This window comes from Mus musculus, chromosome 10, assembly GCF_000001635.26.
Source record: "Mus musculus strain C57BL/6J chromosome 10, GRCm38.p6 C57BL/6J".
NCBI lineage: Eukaryota > Metazoa > Chordata > Mammalia > Rodentia > Muridae > Mus > Mus musculus.
This window is the reverse complement of record NC_000076.6, coordinates 94,132,800-94,147,061: the sequence shown is the minus strand read 5'-3', so window position 1 is coordinate 94,147,061 and position 14,262 is coordinate 94,132,800. Positions and strand designations below refer to the sequence as shown.

The 14,262-nt window shown below is 45.5% G+C and overlaps 1 protein-coding gene across 3 annotated transcripts in view; it reads right to left on the bottom strand.

Moving 5' to 3' along the window:
- Positions 1-1,722: 1,722 nt before the first annotated feature.
- Positions 1,723-14,262, bottom strand: part of Fgd6 (FYVE, RhoGEF and PH domain containing 6) — a 109,361-nt gene continuing 96,821 nt past the window's right edge. For 2 of the 3 annotated variants that reach the window (XM_030244876.1, XM_006513214.3), the window contains 7 exons: positions 13,680-13,782; positions 12,918-13,061; positions 11,943-12,045; positions 9,499-9,626; positions 8,650-8,778; positions 7,175-7,323; positions 4,831-5,309 (listed from right to left, as the gene is read on the bottom strand). In XM_030244876.1, the coding sequence (XP_030100736.1) occupies positions 5,273-5,309; positions 7,175-7,323; positions 8,650-8,778; positions 9,499-9,626; positions 11,943-12,045; positions 12,918-13,061; positions 13,680-13,782 (793 nt within the window). In that variant the 3' untranslated portion in view covers positions 4,831-5,272. Of the gene's footprint in view, positions 5,310-7,174; positions 7,324-8,649; positions 8,779-9,498; positions 9,627-11,942; positions 12,046-12,917; positions 13,062-13,679; positions 13,783-14,262 lie in introns of all 3 variants that reach the window. The other variant, NM_053072.3, reaches the window with a different exon arrangement.

The window sequence follows — 14,262 nt, the reverse complement described above, 5'->3', positions numbered from 1 at the left end:
AACTGGACTTTGTTGTGGGCACTCTCTTAGATTAGTTCACCAGTGCTAAGGAGTCTGTGTAGGATAACAGGGCCCAGGAAAGAACACCCTGACCCTGACTTGACCCAAGCCCAAGACCTTGTCCCAGAGTCTGATCACAGAATCCCACCAACCCTCAAAGCTTTGGCCAAGATCAAGCCACATAATCCTCCCATCGCAGGCCACCCTGGAAAACCCCACACTCCAAGAAACCCTATATAAAGTCCATTTTTCTGCCCAGTTCCCTGAAGTTTCTTGAAGAGGCAGCCATTTTCCTGTTTTTTTTTTTTTTCCTTCCAGCAAATCTCGTGGGAGGTTTCTTGTGTGGTGTGGATGTGACTCTGTGGTATTCCTTGGCTCATGGTGGCCAGGCTACCTTTTCCAGAAGAGCTGTAACATCACGATTTGGGGAAACTTCCCCCTGCCTGAGCAGAGTGATAACACTGTCTGCCTAGAGCCCAATCCCATAGAACTTCCCAGCAATATGAGAACAGGCTGAGGCAAAGTCGTGTCAAATTTTACTTGACTGTCTTTATCAAAAGCAAGAACACAATCACTGCTGTGTACCTTATGTTCCTAAGGGCTGGGTTTTTTTTGTCCATTTTGCTAGACGATGTGTCCCCAGATAGTTAACAGTTCCTGCTGGTCAATAAAGATCTGCAAAACGAAAGGTCACCTGTGGCAGGAAACTCTGGTCTGTACATCAGGTACTATGTGGTGATCTAGAAACTTCCTTTGCATCAAGATAAACACTGTAGAAAAGCAGCCAGATTCAGGGCAGAAACCTAAGGTATTTTTTTGGGGGGGGGGATATCAAAACTCTTTTTGTGCTAGGTCGAATAATTAATTGTCCCTTATGGCCCCACAGCCTCGGGCCTATAATCTTAGCACTTGAGAAGAAAGGCTGGAGGAACCGGAGCTCAGTCAGTTTGAAGCTAGCCTGGACTGCACCTCTAAGAAAATATTACTATTTCTCTTTGGAATTAAGTATTTAGACATAGAAAAAGGACTTGCAACCTTCCCTACCATTGGGAACTGTTTCATGCTTAGTTCTCTGAAAGTCTACCTCTACCTTTTAGCATTGCTTGGTTTGCCCATAATGCAGCCTTTCCAATAACCTCAAGCTCGTCTCAAAGGTGAACATGATGAAAGTACGCCGGATTCGAGGGAGAAGGGTACTCCAGATGTTTTCTTTCTTCTCAGTTCTCAGTGCACATGCCCAAAGGGATGCTGTGGTTACCATGGTTACCACTCACCTCCAGTTCATGGACTTAAGTCACAAGAAGTTACTTTATTAAAACTGGGACGCAGTGGCTCACGCTTGCAGTGCTGGTACTTGGGAGGCCACGGCAGGAAGGTTGTTATGGATATTTGGTGAGCCTGGACAACAGGGCAAGACCCTGTCTCACAAGGAACTATGTGAATAAACCAGTCTGGAAACAGAAGCCACTTTTAGAGGATTGCTCTAGGTGACATGTTTCTTTTGGTCACAGTCTAGAAAAAGGGGGCCAGTGAGGTTCATCTAAAGGGTATGGCTTAGAAGACCTTGTCAAAGTGGGGCTGGGTGGCACATGCCTACAGTCCCATTTACTAAGGAGGCTGATGTAGAGAGTGTGAACACTGAAGGCCAGCCACCTTGGACTACACAGTATCAACAATCAGTACAAACCAAAACCTCTATAATAAAGGACTTCACACCAGCAGTAGATATTACAGTACATTTATTTTGTATGAATTATAATACATATTAACATTATTTACAATGCTATTTTTATTTATAAATGATCTTATGAACAGTAAGATACAAACCATTATCACTTTATGTAAAAAAAAGGTATTTTGTGAAAAACATTAAAAGTGATTAATTTCTTTTCTGAAATCGGTTTTTACATGCAGCAAATTGCTCCATGAAAAAGATATTTTGATATTTAGTCTTTTAAAAGCTCCTACCACCTTTAACTTCTTTTTTCTAGCAGGCAAACTCCCATCAGAACCACTGCTGTCTTCACTGTGTGGTAAATAAACCTGTCTCCTTTCTTAGAATCCTTTCCCAGTAGTAACTAACGTTTCCTAGAAGGGAAAACACCATAGATTTTCATTTAGAAAATAACATTAAAAGTGGCATAGGCTCCAGAGCACGTGTACCGAAGATATTTTTCAGGGACCCACAGGAGACATCTAACTAGACAAGCAAGCATTTATCCACTGCATGTAAGACATTCTTGTTGGATGTGGGCCAACTCCAGTGAGCAAGGCGAAGTGTTTTCAAGAACAGAATGCAGTAGGAATGGTGAGAGTGTTTATGAGCTGACGACTACAGGAACCAGGGAAAAGAGCACAAACAGTCTGAAGGACAGAAGAACAGGATCCCATCACTGGGAAGTGTCACATAACAAGGGGCAGAGCTGGGCTGACTGGTGTGAGAAAGGCTGAAGCAGGCCAAACCATTGGGAATGCCACTGAAGTTCACAGGCATTGGGATTAAATCAGAATTCTACAGTAATGCAGATTGCTTTGCAATGCCTGAAATAGACTACACAGAAAGAGGGGTTGTAATCGGGAAGGAAAAACAAAACAAAACACGGTTGTTTTCCTAGATAAGGGCTTGAACCCAGGGCCTTCTACATAGCACTGCATAGCAGGCAAGTGAGTGTTACTGCAGCTCAGAGGGAAAGCTGTAGCACCCATAAGGGGGTGTAACAGTGGAAGAATGAAGATGGTAAGGACAAGAGAGACTCAGAGTTCGATCCCAGAGGTCCAGGTGGTGTCCTGAAGAAAACAGACTTGAACGGGAAGAAAGCTGGGTGCTAGTCTTGCCCTGGATGTGGGCTTGAAGGGCGGTGAGGAGAGAGTGGATCAGGGGGGCTTTGGAGACGACATCAGGGGTAGCTGGGTATTGTACTGAGTCAGGCAGGGTGACACCCTAAGGAGATGTCAGCAGGAGCTGTCCTGGGAAAACAGTGAGATTCTTACTTAAGGCAAAACCCCTTTGGGAAGCCTGTCTTCAATGTATTCAACTAAAGCTGCAAAGATCCAGGAGAAATGCAGAGAATAAATATGGTATCTATCCTTAAGGATCGTGGCGTGCAGTGAGGTAGGGTTGACTTCTGGAAATTCCAGCATTTTTGACTACAGTGAGCACAGTGGAAGTACGTTTAAGGCATACCCCCATATGGCGATGACATTAGGTTCTCGAATAGAAGGCTCCTCCATCCCTCCACAGCCTACTATGTATCTGCCTAACAAAAACATACTTCCCAGTTGTTTTCCTCAGTGCCATTCCATTGTGTTAGAAATCAAAGTGGGGGTGTCTGACATCGTTTAGAAAAAAAAATCAGTAAATACTCAAGGAATCAAGCTTCTTACTGCAGAAAACAAGGGCCGTCGGGGAAAACCGATCTATACAGGTTATGTCAACAAACGCTATGCAGACGCTCACGTGGAAAACGGTTATGTGATCCAACTGAAATATGTTTGGAAGAACTGATTTGTTCCCCGTGACAAGGAAGGTAGGGTATAGGGTTCTGGGAAATTGCACAGGGCTTCAAATTATGCCATAGCCAGAGACATCCAAGAAAAACTGGACCTGCTACCTCTAGATCTGCTGTATCTGCAGCAAACGGCATCCAAAAGGCCTCACGAATGTGTTCAGGATGAAAAAATAGTATCCAGAATATAATTCTCTACCACTGATCTCACACTAAGAATCACAGATAACGAAGTGGGAAATGCCTGCAGCCTTTAATAGGATATTTTATAGATAACCCTGTCTCTTAGCTGACAGTTTAAACTTAGTGAACAAAATATTTAAACACTGATGCAACTTTAAGCATAACTTCATCTCCTGCTGCTAATTAACAACTTTACGTGCAAGTGGGTTTGCATGTTAAACAGTAAGCACGTCAGAATTAAGAACATGAACCTTAACTACTGAGGAACACTGACTGGTAAGGTCCGAGTGGCAGCACTCATCTAAAGTCCTAGGATGTAGGAGCTGAGGTGGGGCGGTGAGCCTCAGGCCAGCCTGGGCTGCTTGGAAGGACCCTGTCTCAAAAGGGGCAAAGAGGGGCGGGGGTTGGGGGGGGAGGAAAAGAGAAGAGAGAGGGGGAAGAAGAAGAGGAGGAAGAGGAGGAAGACAACGTCGATGACGACACTTTAAATGTCAAGGGGAATGAATCAAAGTAGCATAAAATTTCCTTAAAAAAAAAAAGAGTAGTGGTTTCGAACCACTTGTAAAATACATGTTGCAGAAAATGTGACATCCTTTTAGATAGAAATACCATCACTGACTTGGCCTCAAAACTCTTAAGAATAATAGAGGGTATTAGGTAACATGTTGCCTGCTATATTCTGTTTTTTAAGACATTAATTACTGAGCTTGGTGGCACACACATGTAATCCTAGCAGTTGAGAAACCATGGGTCACAGGGTGGCATGGGTTACGCAAGTTCCAGGCCAGTCTGGGTTCCAAAGTGAGCTTCTGTCTCAGAAAATGAAGAGAAAAATCACATTGACACTGATCTGGCGGTTTTAAATAAAGACTGGACATGGTGGTACAGGCCTGGGACTCAAGTTGCTTAGAGTTTGAGGCAGGAAGACTGCAGCTCATGCTTTGCCTACACTTAGTTCGAGGCCAACTGGCAAGATCCTATGGGGTGTGGGAGTCTGGGGGGCTGTGGACAACGTTATCAGTACTGACTCTGCTGGGACTTCATTTCACAGTTGCTGAGGTAGAAGCCGGTAATGTGCATCTCTACTGCAATATAAACAGTTCCACCTAAGTTTAGTGACTCGAAAATACTCATTTTCATCAGCAGTTTTAAAATTGTAATTTATAACCAACCACTGTATGGAAATTTGCTACTTAGTATGTGTGCTTTACGTGCAAAGCTTTCCCATCAGTCAGAGTGTCATGACGTAAGGCAGAGACAGCAGTGTGGACGGCACATCATCCATGGTACACAGAATACAGCATTACAGTAAGTTCCCAGGCGCTAAACAGTACTTTAGAATTCAGTGTGAGTCTCAGAAACAGTTATGACCAGAAAGTAAACATCAACATTTTAATAAATAACATCCATGAAAAACATTTTTAGGAACTATATATATACCTAACAAAACAATCTATCTCATAACGACTGTGGGCGGATTTGTCTCGGCAGTGTTCATTCTTGCACGGCTTTTGAGCAGTTTTTAATCCTTTCTGCTGCACCTCCACCTCGTTGGAACCCCAGAGGAAAGGCAGCCAGTGCTGCTACAATACTGTGCCTTCCTGAAATGCGTCTATCCACCTGGTGATGAGAGACATCCGTTAGGCCTGAGAATTCAGCCATGTGGCACTAAGATCTCTCCTGCAGCACACTTGGTTCTTATGCACAGGACGCTAGCTAGCCTTTATTTGGTAATCTGATCCGACGTTTTCCCTGGAGAGTGTGTTCTTTGTGGCATTACTAACTCACCTGGAAATGTTCTAACATGTCCTGGAATGAGTGAGGAGGCACAGCGCTTGCCACGAAGCATGACAACCTGAGTTTAGTCCCTGAGACCTACCTGGTGGAAGGTGGAAACTTGCTCCTGCAGACTATCCTCACACCCCACGCTGACACCGTATGGGTGCACACTAACAATCAAGGAATGCTAAACATGTGTGTGTGAGTGTGTATGTGTGTGCGAGTGTTTGAGTGTGTATGTTTGTGTGTGTGTGTGTGTGTTTACTTGGCTCTGGGAGATGTATGTCATCAAAGGCCCTTATTACAACGCCTTTCCTCTCTCTCAGGTGTCCTGACTCATTGAGTTTTGGAGACTAGCTATGGTCTTGGTTTCCCCCTTAACTCTAACAACCAAAATTCCCATGTATGTCCCTTAAATCAAACATGTTCCACATTTTTCAATGATCTGGCATTTAGTCTATTCTAAGATCAAAAATTCACATACAATATAAATGCTTTCCAAAATCTCACAGAAGTCATCGGAAATCCTTCCGTCTAAAAGCCTCATCTGGTGGCACACAGCTGCAGTTACTGAGAAGACCCTTGGGCTATGCCCATTTGCTCCCTGGACCCCCTGGACTCCACTCCACCCCCACACTCACTAATAAATGACTTTTTACAGAAACCGACTACAGAAGAACAACTGGAGTGAACTATGAACATCTGAAATCACTAAACCTAAGAGTAGCTCATAACACATGCAGCTCAGATGTCAAGAGCAGGATTTCCAAAATAACACATTTTAGGTGCAAATAGCTTATGTTATACTGCAATAGAATGCTTCTAAGAAATCCCACAGGGGCTGGAGAGATGGTGTAGCACTTATAAGCACTGACTGCTCTGAAGGAGCCAGATTCAGTTCCCAGCACCAGCTGGGGGCTCATAACCAAAGGATCTGATTACCCCTCTGACCTCCATCAAGCACATATTTTGGTTGTTAGAGTTAAGGGGGAAACCAAGACCATAGCTAGTCTCCAAAACTCACTGAGTCAGGACACCTGAGAGAGAGGAAAGGCGTTGTAATAAGGGCCTTTGATGACACACACACATATGGAAACAGCTAGGCATTGTTGCCTATTGTAAAAGAGCTGGAGGCAGGGGGATCGTTCAGAGTGTAGCCCTATGGCTGGTGGGTACTCAGGAACATATGCAACTCTGGCACATTAGCTCTTCACCTCCTACAAGTCTGCCTGTGAGCTTTATGTCACAGCTGCACAGCTGTAGGGAGTCTCCTTAGACCTCAAATCAAGATTGTTGCTGGCATTTTGAAGAGCCTGTTCCAGCCTTGACTGTTGAACATACTGCTTCCTTCCACTGGAAACAGCCTGTGGGTCTGACTTTCCCTGCAGAGTAGTAAGCTAGCCAGCAGTTAGTTCTAAGTCCTGCTGGTCCACAGAAGAACTAGAGAGGGGAAGTCTGTCCTCTCTGAAGGAGAGGGCTTGTGCCTGCTTCAGCAGGGCTCCAAGTGCTTCCTCCAGGGTCCCCTGCTGACAAACAGTATGGGCAGGACCACCCATCTTCTGTTTTAGAATTATCTGAATAACAGATTAAGTGCTTCCAGTCTGGATCTCTGGTTTAAATTCTGAGCCGTCCTCTAGGCTTTTAAAATGCTATTTAAAAGAACAGCTTGGAAGCTCCGGGAGAAAAGGGAACTGGGCATGACTTACCTCTGCGTGGAGTGGGCATCGTCTGCCTTAAATACGTAAAACACCATGCCTTTGTGCAGCAGCTGAAACACTTTAGACTCTGAGTTCTCATCCTTGACTAGAGTGACGGTGAAGCCTAATAAAGGCTGACTTTCCAAAGCTGCCACGTCCTAGTTTAAAAACAGACGAAAGGAAGACAGGCTTTTAGACTGAGGTGTCAGGCAGGCTTGAAAGGTCTTGATCTGTACAGATCAATTTCATACACAACACAGTACTTCTAAGTGCTTATTTTTACTTAATGAGCAGGGAGCCACCTGCCTGCCACCTGCCAGCTCTCAACCTTCTTACAGCCATTGGATTATGGTTGCCACTGTAGCCAAGGAAAGGAGGTGATGAGCATTCAGTTTATGGAGGGAGACACACAACACTTAGAGCGGTAAGTGACTCTCACCTAGATCCCACCCGGGGAACTCTGGGACTCTTGCTGGTTGAGACAGGGTCTCACTCTGTAGCCCAAGCAGCCCTGGAACTCACAGCAATTCACCTATCTGGAGTCTCTAGGCATGCGCCACCATGCCTGCTCCTCCCTTCCTCCTTTTTAGAGTCTCGTGTAACTCAACGTGGCCTCAAACTCCTCCTGTAACTGACGCTGCCCTTGAACTCCTACTTCTCCCTTCTAGACTGCAGGCTTGCGCTACCATACCCAGCTAGCTGCCCTAGAGGTTTTCATAGGCTGCTGAGACACAGATCATGTTGGGTAAACAAGGCAGGACCCCAGGACAGCTAAGGACTGTTCATGACAAAGTCTATCTTATTTGCGCTGATGCCTGATCAGTACAGGCTGGGGACACTCAAGAAAGGCTGGGCAAAGGGCAATCTCTGTCTTGTGTGAAATAGCAGTGTCATGGCGACAAAAGCTCTGGCATTTTAGTCCTGGGAAACGCCTAACATTCTAGTCAGAACTCATGGGGGAAAAAGAATAATATTGTTCACATTAAAAGTACTAGTAACAGACCAGGCACGGTGGCTCATGCTGGTAATTCCAGCATGGAGAAGTTGTGGCAGGAGGATAATTATGAGTTTGAGGATAACCTAGGCTAAATGGTAAGCTAGAGACCAGCCTGGGCTATAATAAGATGAATCACTATCTCAAAAAGCCATAGAGCAATAAAACAGCAACTCCATTTCCTGGTGCCTAAAACAGCGCTTGCTCAGCATGCTCAGGGCCCCACGTGCATCCTCGGTTCTACGTATGTAAAACAAACCCACAACACTAAAACAAGATTCCAAAGTCACTCTTAAGAGTCCACCTTATACCGGGCAGTGGTGGTGCACGCCTTTAATTTCAGTACTTGGGAGGCAGAGGCAGGTAAATTTCTGAGTTCGAGGCCAGCCTGGTCTACAGAGTGAGTTCCAGGACAGCCAGGGAAACACAGAGAAACACTGTCTCAGGGAAAAAAACAAGCAAACAAAAAAAAACCAAGAGTCCTCCTTACCTCGCTTGCAGCATATGTGTAGAGTACTTTGTTTTTGATGACAAACCATAAGTGTTTCCATGGCTTTTTACTGCCCTTGGATCTGTAGAGGTAGCCGCTCATAGTGGAGTCTTCTGTGTTTGCTGACACCTGGAAAAGCAAGTCCTCCATGTCGTTCAGGGGTTCGCAGAACAACAAACACCACAATAAAAAGCAGAGGTACTCACAAGCACAAGCTATTGAAAGTCACAACCGTGACAACCCGTCAGAGCTACACTGGGTTTTCTCTGTATTGGAGGGAGGGGATGCAGTAAAGAAATTTGCCAACATGGCCACTCCATGATCTGGTGAAGGTTTTTACTGTGGATATGAGAAAGAAGCCAGAGGCAACCGGAAGAGTCCAGAGCAGAGACAGAAAGGAGACTGATCTTGGCCGGCAGACTAGTCAGGGCCAGGGCTATCTGCTAGAGAGAGGAGAAGAGCAAGGGCTAGGGAGGACTGAGAACAGCCGAGCAGGGCAGTGCGAGCACAGCCGGGCTGTGAGAGGCCTGTGAGCTGGAGGAGCTAAGGGTGGCCGGGGCAGGGCGGTGAGAAGGGCCGGGATGCTAGTGTGGACTCAGATGTGGAACAGGCACTTGGGATACTGAGGGAGCCTGGAGGTCAGCATACACTCCGATCCGCTCTTAAGCACCCAAAACTCTGCAGCCATCTTGTCAATGACTCGGGTCATAAAATGAAGAAAAAAAAACCTGCAAGGCATCTTCCATATCCATCAGAGGATTAAAACTAATGTCCTAATAGGAACACAGGAAATGGTACCATTCTTTATGAAAGGCAGCCCCGGCAGCCTTAACGGAAAGAAACACTTACTTCTTTGAGAGCAGCGGGGATTTTCTTCTGCTTCCTCCCTGACGGGATGCTATGTAAGACTGACGACAAGGCACTTGAAGGAGACTTGTGATTTCCGGGAGACCCAACCCTAGGCGACAGCTGGTGATCTGTAACAGAGCAAGTATGCTCATGTGGCAAGCAAGAGTGAGCACTCAGACTCCCTACTAAAATCAGTAAACAGTGATGCACACGCTGCCCAAGAAAAGGCTCCCAGGAGACAAAGGCAGGAGGTGAGGGCTGAGTACGAGCTCAGTTGATTGCACATAGACGTCTTGAACTACAAACCATGTGAAAAGACCACATTTCTGTGTCCTTAGGATTTTGAGGCAATTAGGGACACAGCTCAGTGACAGAGTGCCTGCTTTGTGTGCACAATGGCCTATGTTCAGTCCTTAGTATCAAAAGGTAAAGTAGAAATTCCTTGTGAGGGGCACGCCCATGCCTGTCACCCCAGCACTTGGGAGATGGAGGTAGGAGGGTCAGGAGGCCAAGGTCCATCCTTGCTTACCCTAGCAAGTTCACCCTCAACCTAAGTACATGGGACTCCATCTCAATAAACCATAAGCCGATCAATTCATTATTTCTGAAACATACAAGGACACCGTCAATCTTTCAAACTTCCCCACTGACTTAGAAGTCCATATAGATAATGGCAGACATGTATGAACCAGTACATCTGCTTGTTGAAAAATGAAGCTAGGAGCAATATCTGGGTAAGGGCGGGTCTAAGTGATTTGGAATGAGGCTTAGACCAGAGAAGGATGCGAACAAGCTGGCCTTGTGGCAATCTACCTGCTTCAGCCTATGGAGTGCTGGATTTCATGTGTGAGCCACACTCCCTGGCTCTAAATCAACCATCTTTGTTTCACACTTTTGCTTTCTGTGTTGCTAAGGATAAAACCTAGAGCCCTGCACACGCTAGGCAGGTACTTTCCACTGTGCCACATTCCACCCAGACTGAGTTGAGAAAGCAGGCAGCAGGCAGGAAGAGGAATTTGCCACATGGTATTATTACAGTATCTCTCGTATTGCGGTGGGCACAAAGAGAACAAGACAAGTGGGACTTTTTTGAGATGGAACTGACAAGATCTAGTGACCAAGCAGAGCTGGGTGGTGAGAGATTAATGTTTCCACTTCACATTGGTTTACCGAGAAAACAAAGAATGGAATGGCCAACAAAGAATACATGGGCGTATCTTCACAAACCGTATACAAACCATAACTATTGATCTAAAATTAATGAATCATAACTATGGATTTGAAAATAGCATGGCATCTAGTTTGAGTCACATAGATAGTCCTCTTTCCTAATGAGCTATGTTTCATGGCTATTCAGGATAATGCTTTTAGAATTTAGATCCGATAGGTTCCAGAAATTTAAAATATAGACTCGGGCAGACCTCTTAGCTGAGTTTACTTTGCCTTGTGGGCAAACAACGCTTGCAGATACTAAATGGGCAGATACAAAAATATCTTGTAGTTGTTCAAAGAATTGCACCTGCCAAGAGTGGTGGTAATATTTGGAAGGCTGAGAGTTCCATGCTAATATGGGTTACACAAAGGAATCATCTCAATAAATAAATCAATAGAAGCCCAATCATCCAGTGAACTAGAACTCGCTAACCAAGTGCCAGCCGGTGAGTTTCCATGCTACATTACCTTGCAGATAGAAACATTTGGGAACTGGAAATGTGGCTCAGTAGTGCAGCACTTGCCTGTACCTGCAAAGCTTTGGGTCTGGTCCCTTGTACTTCCAGTGGGTGAGGAAAAGAAAGAAAGGAAAAGCTATCTCAAAAATGAAAGAGGAAGGCTAGAGAGATGGCCCAGTGGTTAATATCACCTGCTGCTTTTGCACAGGACTGGGGTTCAACTCCCAGCACCCACAGGTTGGCTCAAAACCATTCTTAACTCCAGTTCCAGGGGATCCAACACCCTCTTCTGACCTTTGAAGGTGCCACACATGCATGTGGTCACCACACATGGTATACTAAGACACTCACACTCAGGCAAAACACTCACGCACATGAAAATAAATGAATCTCAAAGAATATAAATGCAACATTATTTAGTACATTGAAACTTCAATGTAGCTTACAAGTTAAAGTTACTGTCTGTGTTAAGCATTTCATTCTGTAATAATAATTCAATAATTAGTTTTCTTAGTAGAACCATTTCACATTGCCTCCTCCCCCCCCCAAAAAAAAGGGGTCAGTCCAATTTCTCTCAGCATTACCATAAACTCAAGTTAGGGCATAAGTGGCAGTAAGACAAGCCTACACATAGGCTGGCACACCCACACACAGGCTGGCATGCCTCCCCCCCCCCACACACACACATGCCAGCATGTCCAACCCACTTCTTTTGGAAGGCTGAAAGCATCCGAGCAATCGGACTGTTTGGTTAAATGCTTACTTTTGCATTACCTAATTTCTGTAGCTCTTGGAAGCAGTGCTCGCACACTCTTGCCAGTTGCCCTTTCAGGTAATCTAAGCCATACTTGTTTGATGAGCAAGCTTGGCACACAATCTGAAAACACATAGAAATTATTTCATTCAGAAAAACTTGATTACAGGCTATAAAAAAAAGGCTGCAGTTTATAGCACTGTCCTTTTTTACAAAACAGTTTGACATGACTAAATCTCACTTATCGCATGGCATTTCGGCATGTAGGGAACAAGCTTACGTGACCACACTTGAGAGGCTACACATAAGTCCCGAGGGCTTGCTTCGTAAGTAATGTGCTAACATAAGCCTTCAGAACACGGCTTAGTGTGCAGGAACTTCTGTCAGTCTCACTGACCACCCTTGAGCCTAAGCATCATCACTTAGCATCCCTAAGCATTATTGCCATAGCAACAACTACTCCCCTGCAACACCACCAGTCAAAGGAGCTCTGTTACTATGTTCGTTCTGCTAAAGACATCGTGAAAGCTTATACGTTGGTATGGACTGGAAATCTCTTCTAAGGACTCATGTGTTTTAAAGTTCCTGGGAGGTGACAGGAACTTTAAAAGGTCACTAGGGTGGTGGACCTTCGAAGGGGTGCTGGGGTCATTTCTTCCACTTTTTTCATTCATAACTATCAAGTTAGTGGCTTTGCTTACTACATGCTCTCACCATGACATGTTGTCTTAACCCCAATACTACAGGCCAATTGTCTTAAGCTTAAAGTCCCAAAGCGTAAGCCAAAGTAAATCATGGGCAGAGAGTAGAGGAAGAGAGTCCCTAACAATATTCCCCACTCCAACTCCAAACACAGATCAGACGACATCTCTGCCTTCACTAGCACTGCCCTTCCTGGTTTGTGTACTACAGTAACTTCTGAGGGAAGTCCTTCCTCACTGTGCATAGCCCAGAGCCACACACATCACGACAGGGACAACCGCTGCCCCTCTGACCTTCCCACAGGCCCTGCAGTGGTGTCTTCTCCAGGTCAGGGTGAATTCACTTGTGCAAATCATACACATGGTGGCTCTGGTGTCTGGGATCCAGATGGGAGCCTTTGCCCCGAGGGGGCTAACTTCTTCTTTCCTTTCTGAGTCCTGTGGAGGCAGAGTGACTCTGATTACCCTGTGCACACAGCCTGGATAGAACCACATCTTTTCGGTAGGCTTCTATGGTGCCGATGGCATCAGTAAGGGGGTGGGAGGGAAAGTGGGCGAGCGCATTTCTCAAGATACACTTGCAAATCCTTGGCTGCAGAATCACCTGTGAAAAGTGCTTGTGGTACCGGGATGTTAGCTTCTTCCTTAAACTCATCATTGCTCTCTGTTCTCTACAGTGAAAGCTGGGGATGGAGCTGGTGGGAGCACTAAGACTTAAGTTCCTAAGATCAATCCCTACGACAGAGACACACACTCCCTCCCCATACACATTCCCACAGGTACAGACACACAGAGATAGAGACACAGGACACCCCCCTAACACATTCCCAGGGACAGATGGATGGACACACACACACATACACACACACACTCGAATAAATAAAAATTCCTACACTTCAGTTTCATAACTAAGAGAAACTATGAGGACACATGCCTCTTCCAATCCATCTCTGAAAATCAGGTTCCTTTCTTAAACCTCCGTGTGGTCAATGCGGTCAAATGAAAATCGAGAAACAGAAAGCAAGGGCAGAAAGAGAGAAGAGAAGCCAACAATACCTCGTCAAGACTCCTGCTGGGGCAGAATGTGATTCTTTTCTTGGCATACTCTTCTATGGAGCTGGATATGGCCTCCAGCCAGTCATCTCTTTCTGCGGCAGAACTGGACGGGGCAAAAGGTTCCATCAAGCAGATATCATCACTGTGTCCTTTGTCTTTTGTTCTCCCCTGACAACTAATATCACCCTCCTATCAGGTCCAAAGCGTTCTCCATCTTTCCCCCTCAAAAAAGGGCAGGCCCACTGATCTGTCCAAGACGAGTCTAGGCCCAGCTCAACCTGGATCAGAGGAGGCTGGCACTTAGATAAAAGCCAGCATTCCTCAGGAACTCGCAAAACTGGTTCCCATGTGCCAACAGGAATCATTTTCTTTACCTCTGGCAGAAGGAACATGGCTACCTGTGGTTCCGTATCAAAGCCCATACTGGCCTCCAGACTGTGCTAGCACAGCACCTGCTATACATTTCGAAGTCCATGCTAGCATCCTGGCTGTTTTAGTTCCTCAAGCGTCCTCCCTCCCAGCACCCGTTTGTTCTCTGTATAATGGCAAGCTTCCCACCCCCTCTATTTTCATACTGCCTCTT